Source organism: Calonectris borealis, chromosome 2 (genome assembly GCF_964195595.1).
Source record: "Calonectris borealis chromosome 2, bCalBor7.hap1.2, whole genome shotgun sequence".
NCBI classification, from domain to species: domain Eukaryota; kingdom Metazoa; phylum Chordata; class Aves; order Procellariiformes; family Procellariidae; genus Calonectris; species Calonectris borealis.
The window spans coordinates 149,963,227-149,982,038 of NC_134313.1; the positions used below are offsets into that span (position 1 = coordinate 149,963,227).

An 18,812-nucleotide genomic window follows, 5' to 3' on the forward strand; every position below is an offset into this window, starting at 1 on the left:
GTTTTTTCTGCTGTTCCCAGGAGCAACAGGATTCACTATTTCAAGGGTGAGTTTTATATAAAATGAAGATGCATCTTCATTCTAATACATATTTGCTGTGGTTTTTTTCCCCCTTTCAGGAGGATACAGATCATAATTATTATACTTCAAGGACATATGGCCCATATGATTCTACCAGCCGGGATCTGTGGGTCAATATAGACCAAATGGAGAAAGACAAAGTAAAGATTCATGGGATCCTTTCCAACACCCATCGGCAAGCAGCAGTAAGTTGTTACACCTTTCTCTTCTTTGACTGACATGGATATTTTTCACCAGTGACCAAAACAGTAGTATTACTAAGTATTGTGATTACTGTTCACAGAGCTTTATCATTGAATTTTTGTTAAGCTATGAAAGTCTGCACGGTGTTGCTATAAAACAATTCCAAGTTGCCTTTTTGCACCTGCTATGACAGTCCTTCAGAGATGCCTGTACGGATATATTTAAAATTCACCTCTGTTTTTAAGAATCACAAACAACCAAACAATAAACTAGTTGCTGAGGTTGGAGGGAATTTTACCATTGACTTCAATAGCAACAGAACTGGGTTCAGGATTAAGTTGCTGAAGTTTGTCTCCCATGGAGAATATCTTTGTTTGCACTTCCATTTTGTACGAGGTGTTACACTTATTTTTTTCTTTTTGGAGAACTGATAAAACTCAGGAGAATGTCATATAGTAACAGAAGTGATAGACGGGATCACAATTTCAGGGTGTCAACAAATAAATATCACAGAGTGTAAATACCCATCTTGCTTAACTTATTGTAATCGTGCTGCCTGGTAAAATGGGTATGAAAATAATGGGCTTACATGCTTAGAAGTGAAACTGAATGCTGCATGATTTATAGATTGTATTCTCACATCTCACCTGTAGCTGGAAACTGCATACATAGAAGAGCCAATATTAGCACAAATTAAATACAGAAAATTACAACTCAGAATTGTGGTTCGTGAGATTCTTGTTTCATCCATTCGTCAACAACTTAGCTCCAACAAAAAGTCCTTGGGTTTTGCCAGTTTAAAAACAAAATCCAGTTGATGTCTTATTTAAAATCTGTACTGTTTTTAAAGATCCAGATGTGTTTAATAGTTTTAAAACTGAGAGAAAAGCCAAGTTTAATTCATCTTTTCTCTCAGTTTATCTGTTATCTCCCTGGCACTGGCCAGGTGACTGGCTCAGAGGAATGTAAGAAGCAGCAAGATGAAATACTGTGGTATTTAGCTCAGAATACAAAAAGCAGAGTGGGATGATAAATCCACTACATGTGACTAACAGAGAGTCCAATACATAAAATATATTCCTTATCGGCAAAAAGACTGTAAGGAGCCAGGGATAATGCAAATGCAGAGGGTTCAGGCAGTCATATAACTTTGGGGTAGATTTAATAAAACACTGTATCAGCTATTTTCTTAAGACAATTTGTTTCTAATAAGAAAGAAACCTCAAGGGTACCTAAAACTGAAAAGCTGTATTATCTGCCTTGCCTTCTTCATTGGGATCCTGGTGCTCTGTGTTGAGGGAGAGAATGGAAGCATGTAAAAAAAAATGTATTAAGGGATTAAAAATACCTATATAAAGTAACACATCTTTTGCTAATAAAAGTAATTTATGAGGCTTGGGATGTAAACATTAGTAAAATCCCTTTGAGAAATTTTAACCTGTTGTTTAACGATTAGTGAAGATGACACCCTTCCACACCTTTGTTCTAAGCACTTTTGTTTCCAGTTGGATCCCGGAGATTATACACTTAAAAATGTCAATTCCAAGGGGGACATTTTGTTGAAGATATTGAACCAGAGGTTTAAAATGAAACAATGCTTTTGGTCTGGGTGTGGGATCAGTGTGGAGGACCATTCAGCATGGCAGAGGGAAGCTTGGCAGCATGAGGGCTTCAACAGTTTCTCCCCAAAACAAGTTAAACTTTTCTGCTGAATGTCAGATGCCCACTCTGTCTTTCTGCCAGCTCTAGCAGAGAAGGCTGTGGTCCCAGTTTAGCACGCTGATATCCATCTCTTTTCATACTTACCCAAATATCTTGCACTGTGAACTCGAGTGGCTGCAGCCATGTCTAGATGCTATTTTAAAGGCCTCTTTTTCAGACATTTGTTTTATGTCCCTCCTGAAGGATGAAAAAGTACCAGTGAGTCATCTTGTAAGGTTTTATATTTTATTTATGCGTTCATAATTGATTTCTTGTATGTGTCCGAGCAAACAACACCCATGTGTACTACGCAACAAAGTTATTTTAAAAGAGAGATGTGTTCTTTATAACTGTGTAACAACTGTAGAGTCATATATTCTGAGCAGATCATATATAACTAAGTAGCAATCTCTTCCCTTCTCTTCCATAGAGATAAACTTTGCCATTACTCTTTTTAAAAGGGCATTTTGCACATCTTTCTGTGACTTGGTGATTTACATGCTGATAATTTCTAAAGATTATTCTCCAATTTGACAGTAGAACAAGGAGTTAAATTACTATAAGTAATTATACTAGTTAAGTATTAATGAATTTTTCTAATAATGTCAGGGATTCTTTGAATGCTAAAAATTTTACACTGAATTTGTCTTTTCCTTCATTTGGAAGTATGTAATCCTAAAAATTCCCAGAAGCTGCCAGTTGGTTTTGCTTCTACAGGAAAAAGTAATAAAGACAGGATCCATGAGATGGTTTGGCTCTATAAACAGCATAGTCATAGTTTGGGGAAAGTAACACACAAATATTAATGGAACAATTAAAATGTCTAGCACTACAGGATTTATATCACTAATAGCGTTTGGGTTTTTTTTTAATATATTGCCACCATCTTCTTAACTGTATAATAAAATTTTAGGTGTGGCTTGGTTGCTCAGTGTGTTTAGATTCAGTGTGTTTAGATTAGATATCTAATAGTTGATTACTCAAACACTGAACTGGATACAGGATCACCTCATACTTGTGAAGCTCAATTCCCTTTCCTGTCAGTCCATTCCATCATTTATGCATGGAGAAAACACTTTTATTCCAGTGGCTTGAAAATTCTGATATTCTTTCTGAAAAATGAGGTGTGCTTCCTAGCAGCAAAAGTGAAAACACATTTCTTTCTAGTGGCTGTTACAATATTACACTTTAAAACATTCCTTAAGTCTTGTTGGCTTTTTATTACAGTATTATGTTAAACAATTGTCTATATTAAACATTTTGACATTGTCAGAATTTAAGGCATCCCTTTTTGATTTAAGTCAATGGGAGATCTATATCTGGCTTGAGTGGGCATAGGATCAAACATCTTTATTGCAAGCATCTTTATACTAATATTTATATTATAGCAATCTAGAAGACTGTTAAGGGGGCACAGTTGTCTTCTGAAGCAGTTTAATGCTTATTGTGTTATTTAGAAAGTTAAGGCTAATAGGTAAAATGAACAATACTGCATAAAGAAGAGAAGGAAGGTTTAGTCAAAAAAATTGATGTTTCTAACAGTGTTTGCTAGAGCAAGGACATAATTTCAGTGGAGCGCATGCATAAAAATAGCACACACCTCAGCAGTGAAAACTTTAGAACATGGAAAAAAAATTATTTGTTTAAGTTAATTCATGAGCTGTCCTTTGCATATGTCATTTTAATTAGAAATGTTCAGTTGTATATCCATATTTATGTATATACAGAAAAGGTCATTGGAACGTACTCAGTCCAATTAACACAATGCAAATACATTTTGCATTCTAATTAAAAACAAAAAAAAAAAGTGCTAATAAATCCTGTCAAAATTCTGTCTTCCACTTAAGTGGAAAGAAAATCTAATTTAAAGTTACTGTAAATCTTCAGCTGTTAATTTCATGCTAAATAATTCTTTAAACATTTCTGGTGGATGTAAATATAATTCTTCCTGAGAGAAGAAATTCTCAGATATAATCTGAAAATAATAAACCCAGGGTAAAAATAATGGTAGGGAAAATAAAGGCAAAATGCCTTTTTTATTGCCCTTTCTTAAGTGGAGACGTCAAAGGTTAGGGTTGAGGGACAGTCACCAAGAACCCATCTTCACACCTATTTTTACTGTAGTAACTCTTCCTAAATAACAAATAATAGTGGGCTGCATACCCAGTTCCTATTTGGATTTTGGGCCATTATGGAAGTGATGGATTTTTTATGGGATATTACATTTAAACAGTGGAAAGTCCTTACTGGGATTTCAGCACTCCTTTCTATCATGACTACCGATTTGTTCAGAGTTTAACCAGGTAGTACGCTGGGTGATGATCATGGGTGGCCACAATAACCAGTAAGCTTTGGGAAAGGAGTGGAATAGATTGGAAAGGAGAGAGCCATAGGCAGAGAGGGGGAAATATGAATGGTGCTTTATATATATGAATGGTGCTTTATATGAATGGTGCTTTATAGAGAGCTTAGGTGAGGAGAAGAGTCTGTTCTCCAAATTACAGTTCTCTGCTGTGAATTCAGCTGATAGAAGATAGTCACCTGTAGGCTGATGGGGAAAAAAGATTTTTTCTTCCTTTTTTATTTTTCAGTAAGTACCTTAAGTAGAGTTTGTTAATAATTCTGTTGAATATTTCTTTATAAATCATTTCAGCTCCTAGTTAACAGTATAGAGAGGTTTGGGAACTGGTGTCATGCGGCTTTGAAGGAGGAATTGCCTTCCAGTGACCAGCTTTCATCAGATAAGTACCCAGGTAGCAGTAGGATGTCAGGGAGAACACTTGAATCTGAAGGAGCATTTGACGGAGGAGCAAACCACCCACAGCCAAGGGAGTGGGCACCATCTAAAACTTAGGTATTGCTAAGGCCTTAAATATTGATGGTTCCTCTTAAGAAAGAGGCTAAAGCAATATTGTTTTAGGAAAAACTCTACAAATCTTTATTAATTTCATTCTTATCAGAGAGTTATAAAGTCTGTTGATGTATTTTATTTTCTAAAGTCTTCAGTTATGAAGATCCACTGCTTTCAGGTGTTTAAGTGCTACACAGAATTGTTTCCAGTTAGCTATTGACAATTCCAAATTAAGAATAGCAAGGCTCCAGTGAAAAATAAAAAGCAGTGAAACAGATGTTTGAAGTGGAGGACTGTTCATTTTGTTTTCTCTTACCTTTCTGCACAATATCGATTTTATTTTCTGGTGTTGTTCCTTTCAGAGAGTGAATCTGTCCTTCGATTTTCCATTTTATGGCCATTTTCTACGTGAAATTACTGTGGCAACTGGGGGTAAGTGGCTTTCTAACCATTTACTTTGAGTAATATGAGAAGAGTTTCTTGCAGCTATTTTTGCAGATATTTAAAATACCTTTTTCCCCCCATATATGTCAAGAGATAAACTGCAGCATTTATTTAGGAAATTTTGCTTTCTACAAAAAGAAAATTACAAAATATTGGTATGATGAAAAACCTCCAGCTGCTCAAGTTAAACTGTTATAAAACCCTCTCAGTGTACAACTTTATAGCACTAATCTTTTTCTATTTAGGTATTTCCCCCAGAAGTCGTGTGTGTGTGTATGTGCGCGTGTCTGGAGCAGTTGCACTTGTGGAGCTAGTGCTGGAGCCAAAACAAGGAGGGAAACTTAGGTTTTGCCTGCATGAGAGCAGAAGATTTACTATCCAAAGATAAGAAGTGCTGCTAGAAGTATATAATTTGTCACCTGTAAGGCAAACCTATTGTCATGTGTTGCCTTGGTGTGGTATGGTGTCTGCAACAGTACCATGGTGGTGTTCTCCTCCTTCGGTGGGGTAAGATGGGCGGTATGGCACAGCTTGAGCTCCTGGTCTTGTAGCTCTGGGCACCACTGTCGGCTCATGGTTGGGGCTCTCCTTCCCACTGCTGCTGGCTGCTGCTTGCACTGATGTCCTGCACTAGGAACAGCCATCAACCTCTTCTGCTCCCCTCCTGCTCCACCTCCTTGAAAGACAAAGAGGAGACCAAAGGAAAATGAAATTATGTGGAAGACAACAAATGAGAAAAAGGAGGAGGAGGAGGGGTAATGGTCAAAAAATGAAAACAGGGAGGCAGAGGGCAGCATCACAGAGAGCACACCACAGCATCCTCTGGTCCTTGAACGTGTCCAGCAAGTTCGTGGACTCTGGCTGGTGGTGCTTTGCCTAGAGGTGTGACAGGACAAGCAAACAGAAATAGGGGTCACCATCACCAGGACCAATCCTACCCTGTCCCTGGTCAAGGTTTCTCCTTTTCATGCTATGGGTCCCAGGATCAGAGGATGCCCATGTCCCACTGGAGCTCTGAATGGGGAAGGTATGACTAAAAGATTAGGGAAGAATTGCAACCAGTGTCTCAACAAGAGTAGGAGCTGGAACAGAGGCTTCTGTCATGCTCTGTGTCAGGATCTCCGTTTTGCTACCAAAGCAGAAGAATACAAGAGATGGACAGAAGTGAATAAAGGTTGATATTAAGCAGTTGATTTGAAGTCAGAATGATAAAAAAGGATGCAGAATTATGGAGTGACTTCAATACCAGGTTTTTCTCTTCTTGATCAGCAATGACATTTTGACGCTGATTTGGATCAGACGAGCCATGAACTACTGATTGGGATTTTGAGACTTGTCTGATTTCCATTCTGCTTTGCTTTTAGTTTCATTTTGGTACTTGATCATCGATGCCTAGTTCTGTATTCTCTTATTAGAGGAATTGCATTTGATGGGGTGCCAAAATCAAGTGCATGATCGGTGTAGCATGAAAGAATGGGTTGGGATGGATCCTGCACAGCTAAAACAGCAGCAGTGGGGATAGCGTTCTGTAAATGCCCCCTTATTCTTACTGATGAACTTGGTTTCCTAAAAATTCACAAAGTTCACTCTTTCTCCAAGTAATTCTTCTTGTGCGGCCACTCTGCTGGGCCTTTACTTTTAATGGAAGCCCTGAATTTTTACCACTGCTGTCACAAATATGCTGCTGCCGTCAGTCTCCCCCATCTGCCCCCAAAGAATTGGGAGTAAAGTTAAGCTCCCAAGGAAAGCTGTGTGGTAGTAATTTGTGAGGAAAACATTTTTTCTTTTGGTGTAGAGCATTTGGGGAATTTGTTTTGTTCTTTGAGGTTGTTTTTTTTTTTAAAAAAAAAGAAGCATGCAAGCATATAAGAATCGCTGCAGTTCTGCAGCACTCTTTTCTCTCGCTATTAATGGAACACTGAATGATAATTCTGCTTTTCTTTTTGCTCCACTTCTACTATATAAAATAATATTGCTGTCAATAGATCTATGAATTACTGTCAAGCTAAATAGGACTTTAACATCAGTCCTTTTACTATAGGCCACTGACATTAACACAGAGATACTTCTGTCTTTCATGTGACATTTCCATGAAATGTTAATTAAGCATGGAAAATGTAAGACCTAATCAATAATCATTTAAAAAATATTATCTCGATAAAGCCCAGGATGACTGTAAGTCATCCTGTCAGTCCAGGACAGGATACAACCTTTTCTACAATTTTAAGACTCCTAAACTCATTTACAGGAAAAGAAAGATCTATTTCTGTCCTAACTCCCTGATAAATGTTTTACTTTGGCTATATTTGCAAATTTTGTTACCATAAGTCATTGGTGGTGCAGTGTGGCTTATAGCCTAGCAACAAGGATAAAGACGGGTTCCAAGTGCTTTTTATACTGCATGGTTTACTATTTCTTAGTAACCAAGGTTTTACAACGGCATTACTATCATTAGAGATCTGGAACACCTCCAGAGATTATTCTGAGATCAAAAGAATGACATAGTTAATGTGCACAGGAGTCCCACATGACAGATGTCCACTTCCTGGAGAGCAGGATATGACTAATTATGCTAATGACAATACTATAAACTGTTTTTACCTCCAAATCATAAATTAAATAACCTTGTTAAAAGGAAAATTGAGGACAATGGCATGTTAAGTCCTGGTCACAATAAAAACGTCTACCCAAATGGTTTCTGCCATTCTTCATGGAGGTTGTATTGTGGCATAGTAGGGTTTCCAAGTTACTTAAGATGACTTTGAAATTGCTGAGGTGTAAACCTCAACTTTTTCTTCGGTTTAACTAATATTTATTTCCTCTTCTGAATGGTTTTGCTGAGCTGAATGTGTTTGACTAAGGAAAGGAAGAACAGGGAGTGAAAATAACTAGTTTGAGGGTTTTATTCAGTGTTGTCTTTAGCTTGTATTTGACAAGGCTATTTAATTCATAACTAGGAGGTAAGAAAGACAGCTTATAGTAGTATTAACGTAATTAGTAATTTGTGGTTCTTTGGGATATGGGCATCTATGTCCCCACATTCCTTTAAAGAGCATTTTTAAAGCAACCTTTGGAGAGCTCTCAAAGCTTTATTAATAGTAGATAACACAAGAAGAAGCTGAGTTTTGTTTTTTTGTGAAGCCTTCTAAAGTTTGTGCTCTACAGGCTGCAAGTGCAGTTATTTCTGTAATAAACCACTTGTGAGTTACTGAATCATGTTGTGAATGTCAGAGCGCTAAGCTCGTGAAGCCTGTTTTGTTGCCTGTCACCGATATCCCTAAGAGCTCGGTGGCTGTGGAGGAGGGAGAACTGTCTCTGTGCTACAGCTCTCCAGGCAGTAACATAGCCCTACTCGCGGGAGTCCTTGAAGTTCTGCGGCCCCACATCTTACTCAACATGCAGCAATGCTTCGTACTTTGTTGTATTAACTTTCCGTGCTCATGGTAGTCCCTCTTGTTTATGCTCTGTGGCTTATTTTTTTGTTTATCAGTCTATGTTTTCTAGTGCAGCCTTGTATCAGATACTGCAAATTATATAGGAATTTTTTTTTCTTGTATGGCATCTCTCATTGATGTTACCTTTCTCTATGGTATTGTTATGCCTGTAGCAGCATTGCAGAGGAGAGTGGTAGCTAACCCAGATTATTATGGATTTTCATTAAAACTTATATTTGTTGCCCAGGATTAATGAAGTTTTTAATATTCTCTTTTGGAATTTCTCCTAATGGTTTGAAGGATCAGAGGTCATGAGGGGTCTTAAAATAGTTTCAGTCTCTGTTCTTTCCATGAAATAACTGAATATTATTGTATATAACCTGTAAATCAAGAACGTGTAACAGAACCAAACTGCTTAGGAACATAAAACATGTTTGATTTTCACATTTAACTATAGATATTTGGAAGCAGCAAGGGATACAGCTAATAAAAAAATAGTTCTGTATTATCATATACTGGGAAAACCATATTTTGATCATGGAACTATTCCCTAGAATTACACTATCAAGGAAATAGTTAAGCAGTTGTTTATAAAAGAACATCTTAGGCCTGTCAGATTTTATTGGACAGTGCAGACAGCTTAGCATGGGTACACTTCTGGTATTTTATTAGGGAATCCTTCAAGGGATCTTTAAGTCTTTTTTTTTTTTTTTTTTGCTTACATGTATTTTGTTTGAAGACTTTTTGAAGGTAACTTTTTTCTTTATTTCAATAGTAATCATATTTTTATAGGTAGTGTAATATATAAATATGGTGATGTAAATTCAGAGGCAGATCTTGAACTGACATAAGTTTACACTATTTTGATGTAGTGGTTTGTGCTGTTGCCTTTTGAACTAGGATGAATTCAGCAACATTCTTGCTGGTACATCTTTGATTATATTTTTATCATCTTCATGACGATTTTAATGAGCCTAGGCAGTCTTCCTGAATTTACCCCTTGGCAATCAAGATTGAGGTGGTTTTTTTTTATCTAGAGTTGATAGAAAAAGAATGTGTAATTTTATCAATCATATCTATGTTAAACACTATTTCAATTTTTTCCTAATTTTTCCCTAAAATCTTTAGGAAAGTTTAGTTATTACTATCCATATTGTAGTTATCTTTCCCATATTGTGTGCCTGTAATGATAGCTGCTGCAGTTAGCATTGAGTACACTGGTAGATTTTTCAGAGATAACAATACCATCTAAATGTAGCTAAGAGCTTCCACTGTAGATAAATCTGGTTATCAGGTTATTGTATGGGGCTGATGACATAGAAAATTTTGAGGATTTGTGCAAAATGTGACTCCACAAGGCATCCTAGGTGAACAGGATTGAAGTCAGGAGCCAAAAACTTCTTGCTCGACCCATGCTGGACTCACACCCAGATTGTAGGCTTCTGAAAGTTAGGTTTTTACAGAGATTAATGCTATCCTGGCTCTTGCTCCAGCTCATCTTGTAGACACAGTGGTGACAACAGAATGAGAAACTCCATCTTTGTAGGCACTGGTAAGTTACGGTGGCATAGAGGCCCAGAAAGATTTCAACAGACTTTGTGCAGGAAACTGCAGTAGGAAACCACATTGTGGAAACCAGTAATGTGTCAATCACGCCAGCATGAGCCCCAATATAAGGAACAAACCAGAGCCAAGCCCTTTGTCGTTCCAGCCACTATCACTTTGTTTGCCACAGCCCCAGTCTGTCCGACCCCCTCCAGGTCATGAACTCCACAACAGTCATGCTAAATATCTGTCCACTGGGGCTAAGATGAGATTTCTTCTAAGTTGTGTCTTCTCATGGTTTTGTCTGTAGCAGGAAGCATGCAAGAGTGGAAATTGCAGTGAATACATAGAAAATGTGTTTAGAATACGACCAAAGTATTTGTACAGGTGAAAATAAAGCAAAACTCTTCCTCAAATACACATGTAAAACTTGGGGTTAATTTGGAGCTAATTCCTACTAGAGGCACCTACAAGTATACGGTGGCAATAACTTTCCCTTATTTGAGAGTTTATTTACTTCCCCTTAGCCCTTTTTTCTGGCAGAGCAGCATCTGGAAGCTCCAAAACAGATTAGGTGATCCTGCCAGTCAAGATAACCCTTGATTTAGCCAATCTTTTGGGAACTGTCATTAAAAAGAAAACAAAAAAAATTCACAGTTTTCTGAGAAGTAACTATCAGCTTGGGTTCTATTCTGGTTTTTGTTAAGGTTCTCAAAGCCTGTTTCTGTGTTAGATTTTCTCTACCTCTAGTGAACATTTTTAGATTGATCCAGAAAATTCTGTCATGACTAGCATTTTCTGATATTGAGGTGGTTTGCCTTGAACCATCCATCATGTTTTATTCCCAAAGCCAGTGACTGCTTTGCAAAACAGAAGTCAATACAATTAACATGCTGAGTATGACTGTACACTTGAATGTTTCACTTGCAAATTCATTTCAGTTAATTATGATATCATTACCAAAATGAAATTTTCAGAATTGAAGAAACTGTTACTACTTTAACATCAGTCCCCAAAATGTAGGAGTAATTATTTTCAGCAAACTAAAAATGGAAATTAGGTCTGTGACCTAAATCCTGAAGTCTCTGGTTAATTTTTCACTCAGTCTTAACTCAGGCAAGTAACTACCGATTTCCAAGTTCAAAGGGAGAAAACAAGGTCTGAATCTAGGAGAGAAAGAGATGAAGGGTGGTAGAAGGTTGAAATTTAGTTTGCTCTAGGACATGAACGTGTAGACCCCAACTAGATGGACTGTACCAGGACAAGAGGATGCTGATGATTGGGGGACAGGGTGAGTGAGAGGAAGGGGTTCCCTGTCGGAGTTGCAGTGGTTTATTAAGGAGCCGGGAGCCCTGTGAGGTAAATGAGCTGAAAAAAGTTTATACACTGAAAAGGTGGAGTATAGCTGGATGTGGTTTCAATTGACTGGGAACACTGGATTGTAGCAAGGAGATGGTATTATCCCAGAAAAGCTAGAGGGAAGAAAAACTGCAGGAGAAACAGATGGAGGGAGAAATCAAGCTGGAGGTCACTACTACTAGGATAAGTAATAGCCATTTAATAGATCGGCAATTTCAGTAGTAGCTCCCAGTGGGGAAGCTGTTGTACTGGTGTTGAGAAACACAGATGAGTGGCACAAGAGAGAAAAAGAGGTGTGAATGAAAAGATGACATTTCAGTGTTACACCTCTCTGCTGCTCTCCGTACTCTATCATGCAGGTTATTATGTTGGAAATGAGTGCGTTTCAGCAGGTATGTGAAATTGGAAACAAGAATACTGTAGAAATGACAGAAGAATACAAAGCAAATAATTGTGGCAGGCTTCCATATGGAAAAATAAGAAAATCGGCATGCTTTATAGTAGGTAAGTTATACTAGGAAAACCACAGAATTGTAGGGGGATAGATTGTAAATTGAACAAGGTAAGAGCAACCACCTGGTGACCTCTAGTAGGCAAAGATCACTGTCTACTCCAGCAAGCTCTGAACATGTCAGTAACTGCCTGGACATCCCATGAAAAATTCAATTTGAAAGACACATCTTTATAAGCATAACTTATAAAATGTATGCTATCAAGAAGTAAGAAGTAAAAAGTAACAGAGAAACAGAAGATTAGTATTTGGTGAAGGAAGGCAAAAGGGGACTGAGTGACATGGTTATTGCTTTGTGAAAGCTTAGCTAATTCACGATGGGTTGATCACTGGTAGTGTTGGAAGGGAGACTGTGCAATGAAAGTGCACAGAGTCTGAAATAACTCTGCTATGAGCTACAGACATGGATATAGCCTGCAGAAAAATTTACAAGTAAAATAGATTATATACAAAGGGTACAATTCACCGAGTTGTGCCAACATCTATATCCATGTTTGTCAGCCTAAACTCAAAGTTGTTACAGAGAAAAAACACGAATCAAAAATGTTCTGCATAGGTAGACATCTTATATAAGAATTATCCAAGGAAAGCTTGCAACTGCTAAACCAGTCAAAAGACAGCTAAAATGGATCTTGTAGCCAATCAAATCACAGCGCTGAAAATAAAATACTTTGAATGCTTGAAACAACCTGGAATGCCAAAGACAGCATGTATCGGCCAAATATAACCAACGATATTGGAGGGCTGATGGGAGCGTATGGGCAGAACAACAGTAGGAACCAATAAAAATTTGCAATAGGTTTTGAAGCGCAGTAGGGATGGGCCTTTAAAAAGCAAGCCATGTGTTACCTCATTGCTGTAGCTTACTGCTCAGAGATCTGGAAACTAGACAGCCTGTCAGACACTTCCACAGCAAGCAATGCACCCGAAGCACTGACACATTTTGGCAGAGCAGTAGGCTATTCCAGCCTGAGACATTTGAGGCAATGACTCCCAGTTGTCCTGTAGTGAATTTCTGGCATTTATCTGAGGATGTAACATGTAGCCCTGCTGAAGTTGGAGCAAGCAGTTGAATTTGTAAAGACTGTATTAAAATCTGGTGAGATAATATTTGATAAATCATCCGTCAGTAGAGGAACATTCCTGAGCAGCAGACAGAGGAATTATTTGAGATAATTCTTATGGTGGAGGTGCTGCCTAAGCATTTCTACCACTGTTAACAATGGAAGGAGTATCAAACAAAGAAATAAAAAGGCACCCCAATATTAAATCACACTGTGATCAAGTAAAAGTTGGTAATTTTCTAAAACTGAAATCAAGAACTCTTTGTATGATTATGTTACTTCCTAAGGTCAGATCGTATGCTTAAAAATATTTGTACTTATTAAAGAGAGAGGTCTTTGTGTATATAAGATACACACAGCTTTTTGTCAAAACCGCAACTGTTTTGCCCACTATTGACTCAAGATAAAATCACAGGCATTGAAGGTGCTGAAATAAATTTTCCACTGAAACCTGATGTTATTGGAACCTGTGCTGATGAGCAGCTGTGAGATACCTGAGCATGGTTTCTAAACACTGACCAGTCAGGACAACTGATTCAAAGTCATCTTTTATTCTCACAAGAAAGAATCACACTTATTCCAGTATCAAACTGTTTATAAGTGTGCATATAGCTTGTGGGAAAGTAACAGAGACAAAAAACCTTGGGTTAGCTAGCTAGCTGGTTAGCTTCTTAAAAGTTTAAGTTCTATACAGAGATAATATATTTTGAATTCCCTTTTGGATGTTGAGTGTGTAAACAGGATTATGGTATTCATGGTAATTGTACTGTTTTCAATACATCCAGAGGGATATTATGAAAAATAAGTACTGAAATGCAGAGAATCCTAATGTAAATGTTGCATCACATTTTGCAGGACTTTCAGAGAAAGAGGATCAATGAAAGAGGAGAGAGTATGCTGTGGGGAAAGGAATAAAGCCTCATGTTGCACTGTCTGAGCTCCATCTTTTTGTGTTGGCACACAGAGCAATAACTCTGAGCAGGAGAGAAATCTGCCCACCTAGCTTGGGGGTGCTATGGAAAGAGAAGGAGTCACAGGGTTAGGATCAGAGATTGTTAAGGGTGAGGATGGCTGTGAATTTGCAGCCTGGAATAAGCCTTTGCTGCTCAAACCTTATCTGGAGATTTCTAGTCCTCAGAGGACAATTATGTTCACATGCATTTTCCCTGCATCTCATAAATTTACTTACTTAAATTTTCAAAACCAGTGGATAGGTGGAGTGAAGTTTGCCTGGCTCTCTGGAGTACCAGTGTACTCAGTGCAGCATCTTCTTGGAGCCTGCCAGAAATCTCAGTGAGGCTTTTCTGGTTATTCCTGCTGCTCTGGCCCCTTCAGCACAGGAGCCAGCAGGAAATGTGTCATCACTTAATGAAGAGCTTTTTGATAACAAAAATTACCCTATGGGCAACATCTGTTAAATGGCAAAGGTGATATAAAGCAGCGTGAAACACAGTGTTTCTAGCCAAAATCAGTGACTCGGCCTACCCTGTGTCTGTTGCAGGGGATTACACTTGTCATCACCAGTGGACAGCTCGCTCTGTAAGGACTGCAGAGGTCTGGCTGTTGACTGGCAAATATCAGCTCACACAATTGCCTTCTATTTACATCCTCTGCTTCTCATGTCTTATGTTGCCAAGCAGCTGTTAAAATTCTTTTCTACCAGTGAAGCTTCCTTTACCTGTCATTCCTGTGTCAAGTGCCCCTTCTGGAACTACCTCTCCTGTTTCTGTAAGGGGGTAGCCCTTCTATTAGCTTTGCCCTGAAACACTGTTTTGTCTGGCTTTCTGTCAGAGAACTCTTACAACTCTTTCTGCTCCTGGCTTTATCTTTACAAATTGGATCAGAAACACTTAGGGCATAAAGAATGATAAGCTCTGGGGAAAAAAAAAAATTTCAATATGCCTTTACATCACTCTGACCTTCGTATAGAAAGTCATTTGCCAACTTTGACTGTGAGGCTTATGGGCAGTAGTTGTGCCGCAGTGGTAACAGGACTTAAAATGACAACATTTGTGTTTGTCTGTAAGGTTCTGTTTCACAGAATAACAGATAACTAGCCAAAGCATTTGCCCACATGTGATGCCAAACAAGCACTTAAATAATTTTGCAGATCAGACACTTAATAATAAATTAAATTGCTTAATGTTAAGGCAAAGAGCCTTCAGGATAGCCAGCGACTGTGTCACTGAACACTGGAAAGTTGTTAAGTATAAGCTATGGCTAAGACGGATCTATCACTTTTTATTGTAGAATTTTGTAGTAGGCATATATCTTATGTTCAGCCTTTATAGTAACGTTGCAAAGTTTCAATAATGTTGTGTTTTTACACCATAGTAAAAATTTTTAATGCATTACAAGTCTCTTTTCTGCACCTCCTACAAAATATAATGTTTATTTGGTTTGCTACACGCTTATAAGTTAAAAAATAAACTTCAATCCATTTCTGCCTTTTTACCAATTGACTTTGTAAAAGCTACTGTGTATGTCCAGTCTCATAAAATTTTATGTGGTTTTATTTTATTTTGTCTTTCCTATCTTATAACATATTTTTAGCCCCTATTATCAATGTAAAAGATTGAATAACTGAACTCTGCAAACCCCAGTTGAAAAGTCATTTACTGAGAAAAACAAAAAATCATTCCCAAACCAAAACCAGGCAACTGGAAATGATAAGAACAATGGATAATATATTTAGTTTCTAATTAAAAGAGGAAATTCCTGATAAAGAGTAGGAAATAGGCCTTTTGTTGCTATAAGGCAGTACTTCATAAAAATGATGTATTAGTGTGGCAGTCCTGGGCCTAATGAAATGTGCTCAGTCCATAAAGCTTCTAAGATTTGTAAAACAGAACTTGTATATATCTGTTTCATAAAGTCAAAATAAAAAAAAACATGCTGGCAGTTGGTTACAAATATCTTAAAAAAATGAAGTCTTTCAAAGCATAGAGCATTTAGAGACCAATCAGGCTGGGAAATGTGTTGAAAATTCAGCTCGGAGTCAGTATTAATTATTAAATATAAGGACTGCTTTAAGTTGCAGTATTTCTAATAAGAGGTGGGGTATTATTAGTTAGAATTCTGTCCAAATATAATTAAGAGTTGTCCTTTCCGAAAAGTTAATGTCTAACTTTGGCAAAAGCTCTGTTCCCTGTCCTCTTAAGTAAGTTTTTGCTGGCTTTTTTTTTTTTAATATGTTAAATTCCTAATCATATTAATTTAAATGCAAAGGGCTATTAAAAGCTTTTTGGTCAGTTAGTCCCATGTGCATCTTAGTGAAGAGTCTTTCCTTTCATCTTTCAGGGGAACTTGTTTTAGGCCCCAAATCAGGCTGCTGTAAATGCAGTATTAAAATTTTGGATGTGAAATGCTTTACATTATGCAATACTCTTGCTGTCTTGTACCATAGCACCATGAACCATAATTACTCGTAACAGCCAGGGAAACTGAGGGCTTCAACTCCTTCACATGTCATCATCCATAAATGTCATAAATTTATGTTCTTATTCCTAAAATACTTATGAAATTCATATTGTCCCTTGTGTTTCTGCTGAAATCTACAGACTCCTGCATTGATTGATCATTTGGCTTCCGTAAGAAATGACTGTTAAAATAACCGATCACAGAAATGATATCTTGATCCTACTGCTGTCAAAACAGGCTGTAAAGCTCCTCATGTTGCCACAGGATGCTTCCCTAATTGCCTATATTTCATATCAGGGCAACTCTCCAATTCAAGGTAGCTGCTTTGGTAAAACCATGTTCTATCATGGCAGGTAGCACCCATACTCACCCCTGTTCCTCTCTAAAATAGCTGAGTATACTTACAAGTTGTAGCAGAGCAAAAGTCAAAGGGTAAATGGTCAAAGTCTGTGAGCTTTTTTTTCACTTTCATGGGTAGTATTAGGTACAAGAAGAGAGCAATATGGGCAAGGTTTTTGCATGTGTATAGATAAAGTGCCTTTAATTCTGACAGAAAAGGGTATTAAAAATATTATATTTGGAAGAACTCATAAACTACTATGTCATTTCAACCAAATGGTGTTTTTAAAGCTATGATTAGGTGACAGTCCTATCCGGTTAATAATTTTTTGTTCTAGCAATGAAGGGCTCTTTCTCCATTTTTATGCTGTGCAGTTTAATACCTTAAATGGTATTTCAACAGCTCATATGATGATGTATAGCAACGTGTTTAAGCTAGTGCAATGTTAGTACAACAGTTAAGCATTTATGCTGTATTACCTTTGTAACTTAATCTAATACTTCTACATTGCATTACATTAGCTTTACTATCCCTAACATGATGCAGCAATACATGGTATAGATGTGTTTATAACAGTCTGATTTTAAAAATAAATTAAAAAATAACCTAAAGAGCCATCATCCAAAGAACTAATTAATAAGGAAAACAAATTGTAAGAAAAAGAGAAATTTAAAGCCTTGAAAAAATGTCCTATTTTGCAACTCATAGTATCTTGGAAGAGAAGCTTATTTCTTCCCCTTTTATTTCACTGCAAGCTTATTAATTCGTTGGGCCACTGGCAATATGTCCAAAGCAATTTCAGCAAGTGACAGTAGGTTTGGTTTCCAGCTGCATTAGTGAGTGTGGAGTTTATAGTTGTTGTGCAGTAAGCAGCTTGTTATCTGAAAGAAAAGTTTGGAAGCGTATGCAGGCTTAATTAAAATCAATGAAGGATTTAAAAGTGAACACTGAAATTATTGCTTTACTTTAACAAAGTAAATTGCATCCTAAAATGGTTCCAGATCAGCCCACAGGGACCCAGTGCCAGTCCTCACTGATGAGGAAGCAGGAAATATCCTGTGGGAGCTGAAAGAAGACAGCAACAGAAAAGACTGGAACCACCTTACTGATGGCACAGCCTCATATTAAGAAGACGCTATTCAGTCACTTAATTTTACATGTTACTAGCAGCATTATTAAAAAATAAATATAACTCCTCTTCTTCTTGCTATTGAGAGTATCTGCTTTGTTGGCTCCAAAGCTACTGATCACACATAATTTCCATTTCCTATCTATGTGTCTGAAGAAAGACTGCTAGAGAGTATGAAAAGCACATGAATCAAGCCATGTAAGCCTTTTTATGTTTATTACTTCAGAGAAAGTATTCTAATTTCCCTATTTGGGATCTGTCAATGTCAGAGGAAATGTCTGCACCTGGAATTTCATTAACATCTCTAACAGGCAGTATAGGGAATACAGATTTTCTTAATATCTCGACTGTGCTGCAATGTGGATGTGATGACTGTCCCCCTCTGACTCTTGGAGAGTTTTAAGAAACGCAAATGCTGCTATGTGGTTTGCATGCTCAACAGTTGGAGAACAGAGTGCGTGCAACTGTTATCTGAGTCACATTATGAAAAATCACTTGTCCGTTGCCACTTCTTCATTATAACATCATTCCTTCCCTGGCAACCACCTTGTCTCAAGCCAGTCCTTGCTAAATTCATTACCCTTGCAAATTGCTCAGATATCAGTCTGTTTTCTGAAACCAAGGCCATTGAAATAAACAGGTTCCCACGGATCTTTGTCAGTTTTGAATTGGGACCTAAATTTCTTCACTTGTTTCCCACTCCTCCTTACAATTTTGGCCTTGGCTCCATTCACATCCTTTCCCCTTCCT

At 37.6% G+C, this 18,812-nt stretch overlaps 1 protein-coding gene across 1 annotated transcript in view; it reads left to right on the forward strand.

Moving 5' to 3' along the window:
• PLXDC2 (plexin domain containing 2) overlaps window positions 1–18,812 on the forward strand; it is a 284,357-nt gene that overhangs the window by 149,535 nt on the left and 116,010 nt on the right. Inside the window, exons 3-4 of the mRNA XM_075143914.1 lie at window positions 120–266; window positions 5,179–5,248. Of these exons, the coding sequence (XP_075000015.1) occupies window positions 120–266; window positions 5,179–5,248 (217 nt within the window). The remainder of the gene's footprint in view (window positions 1–119; window positions 267–5,178; window positions 5,249–18,812) is intronic.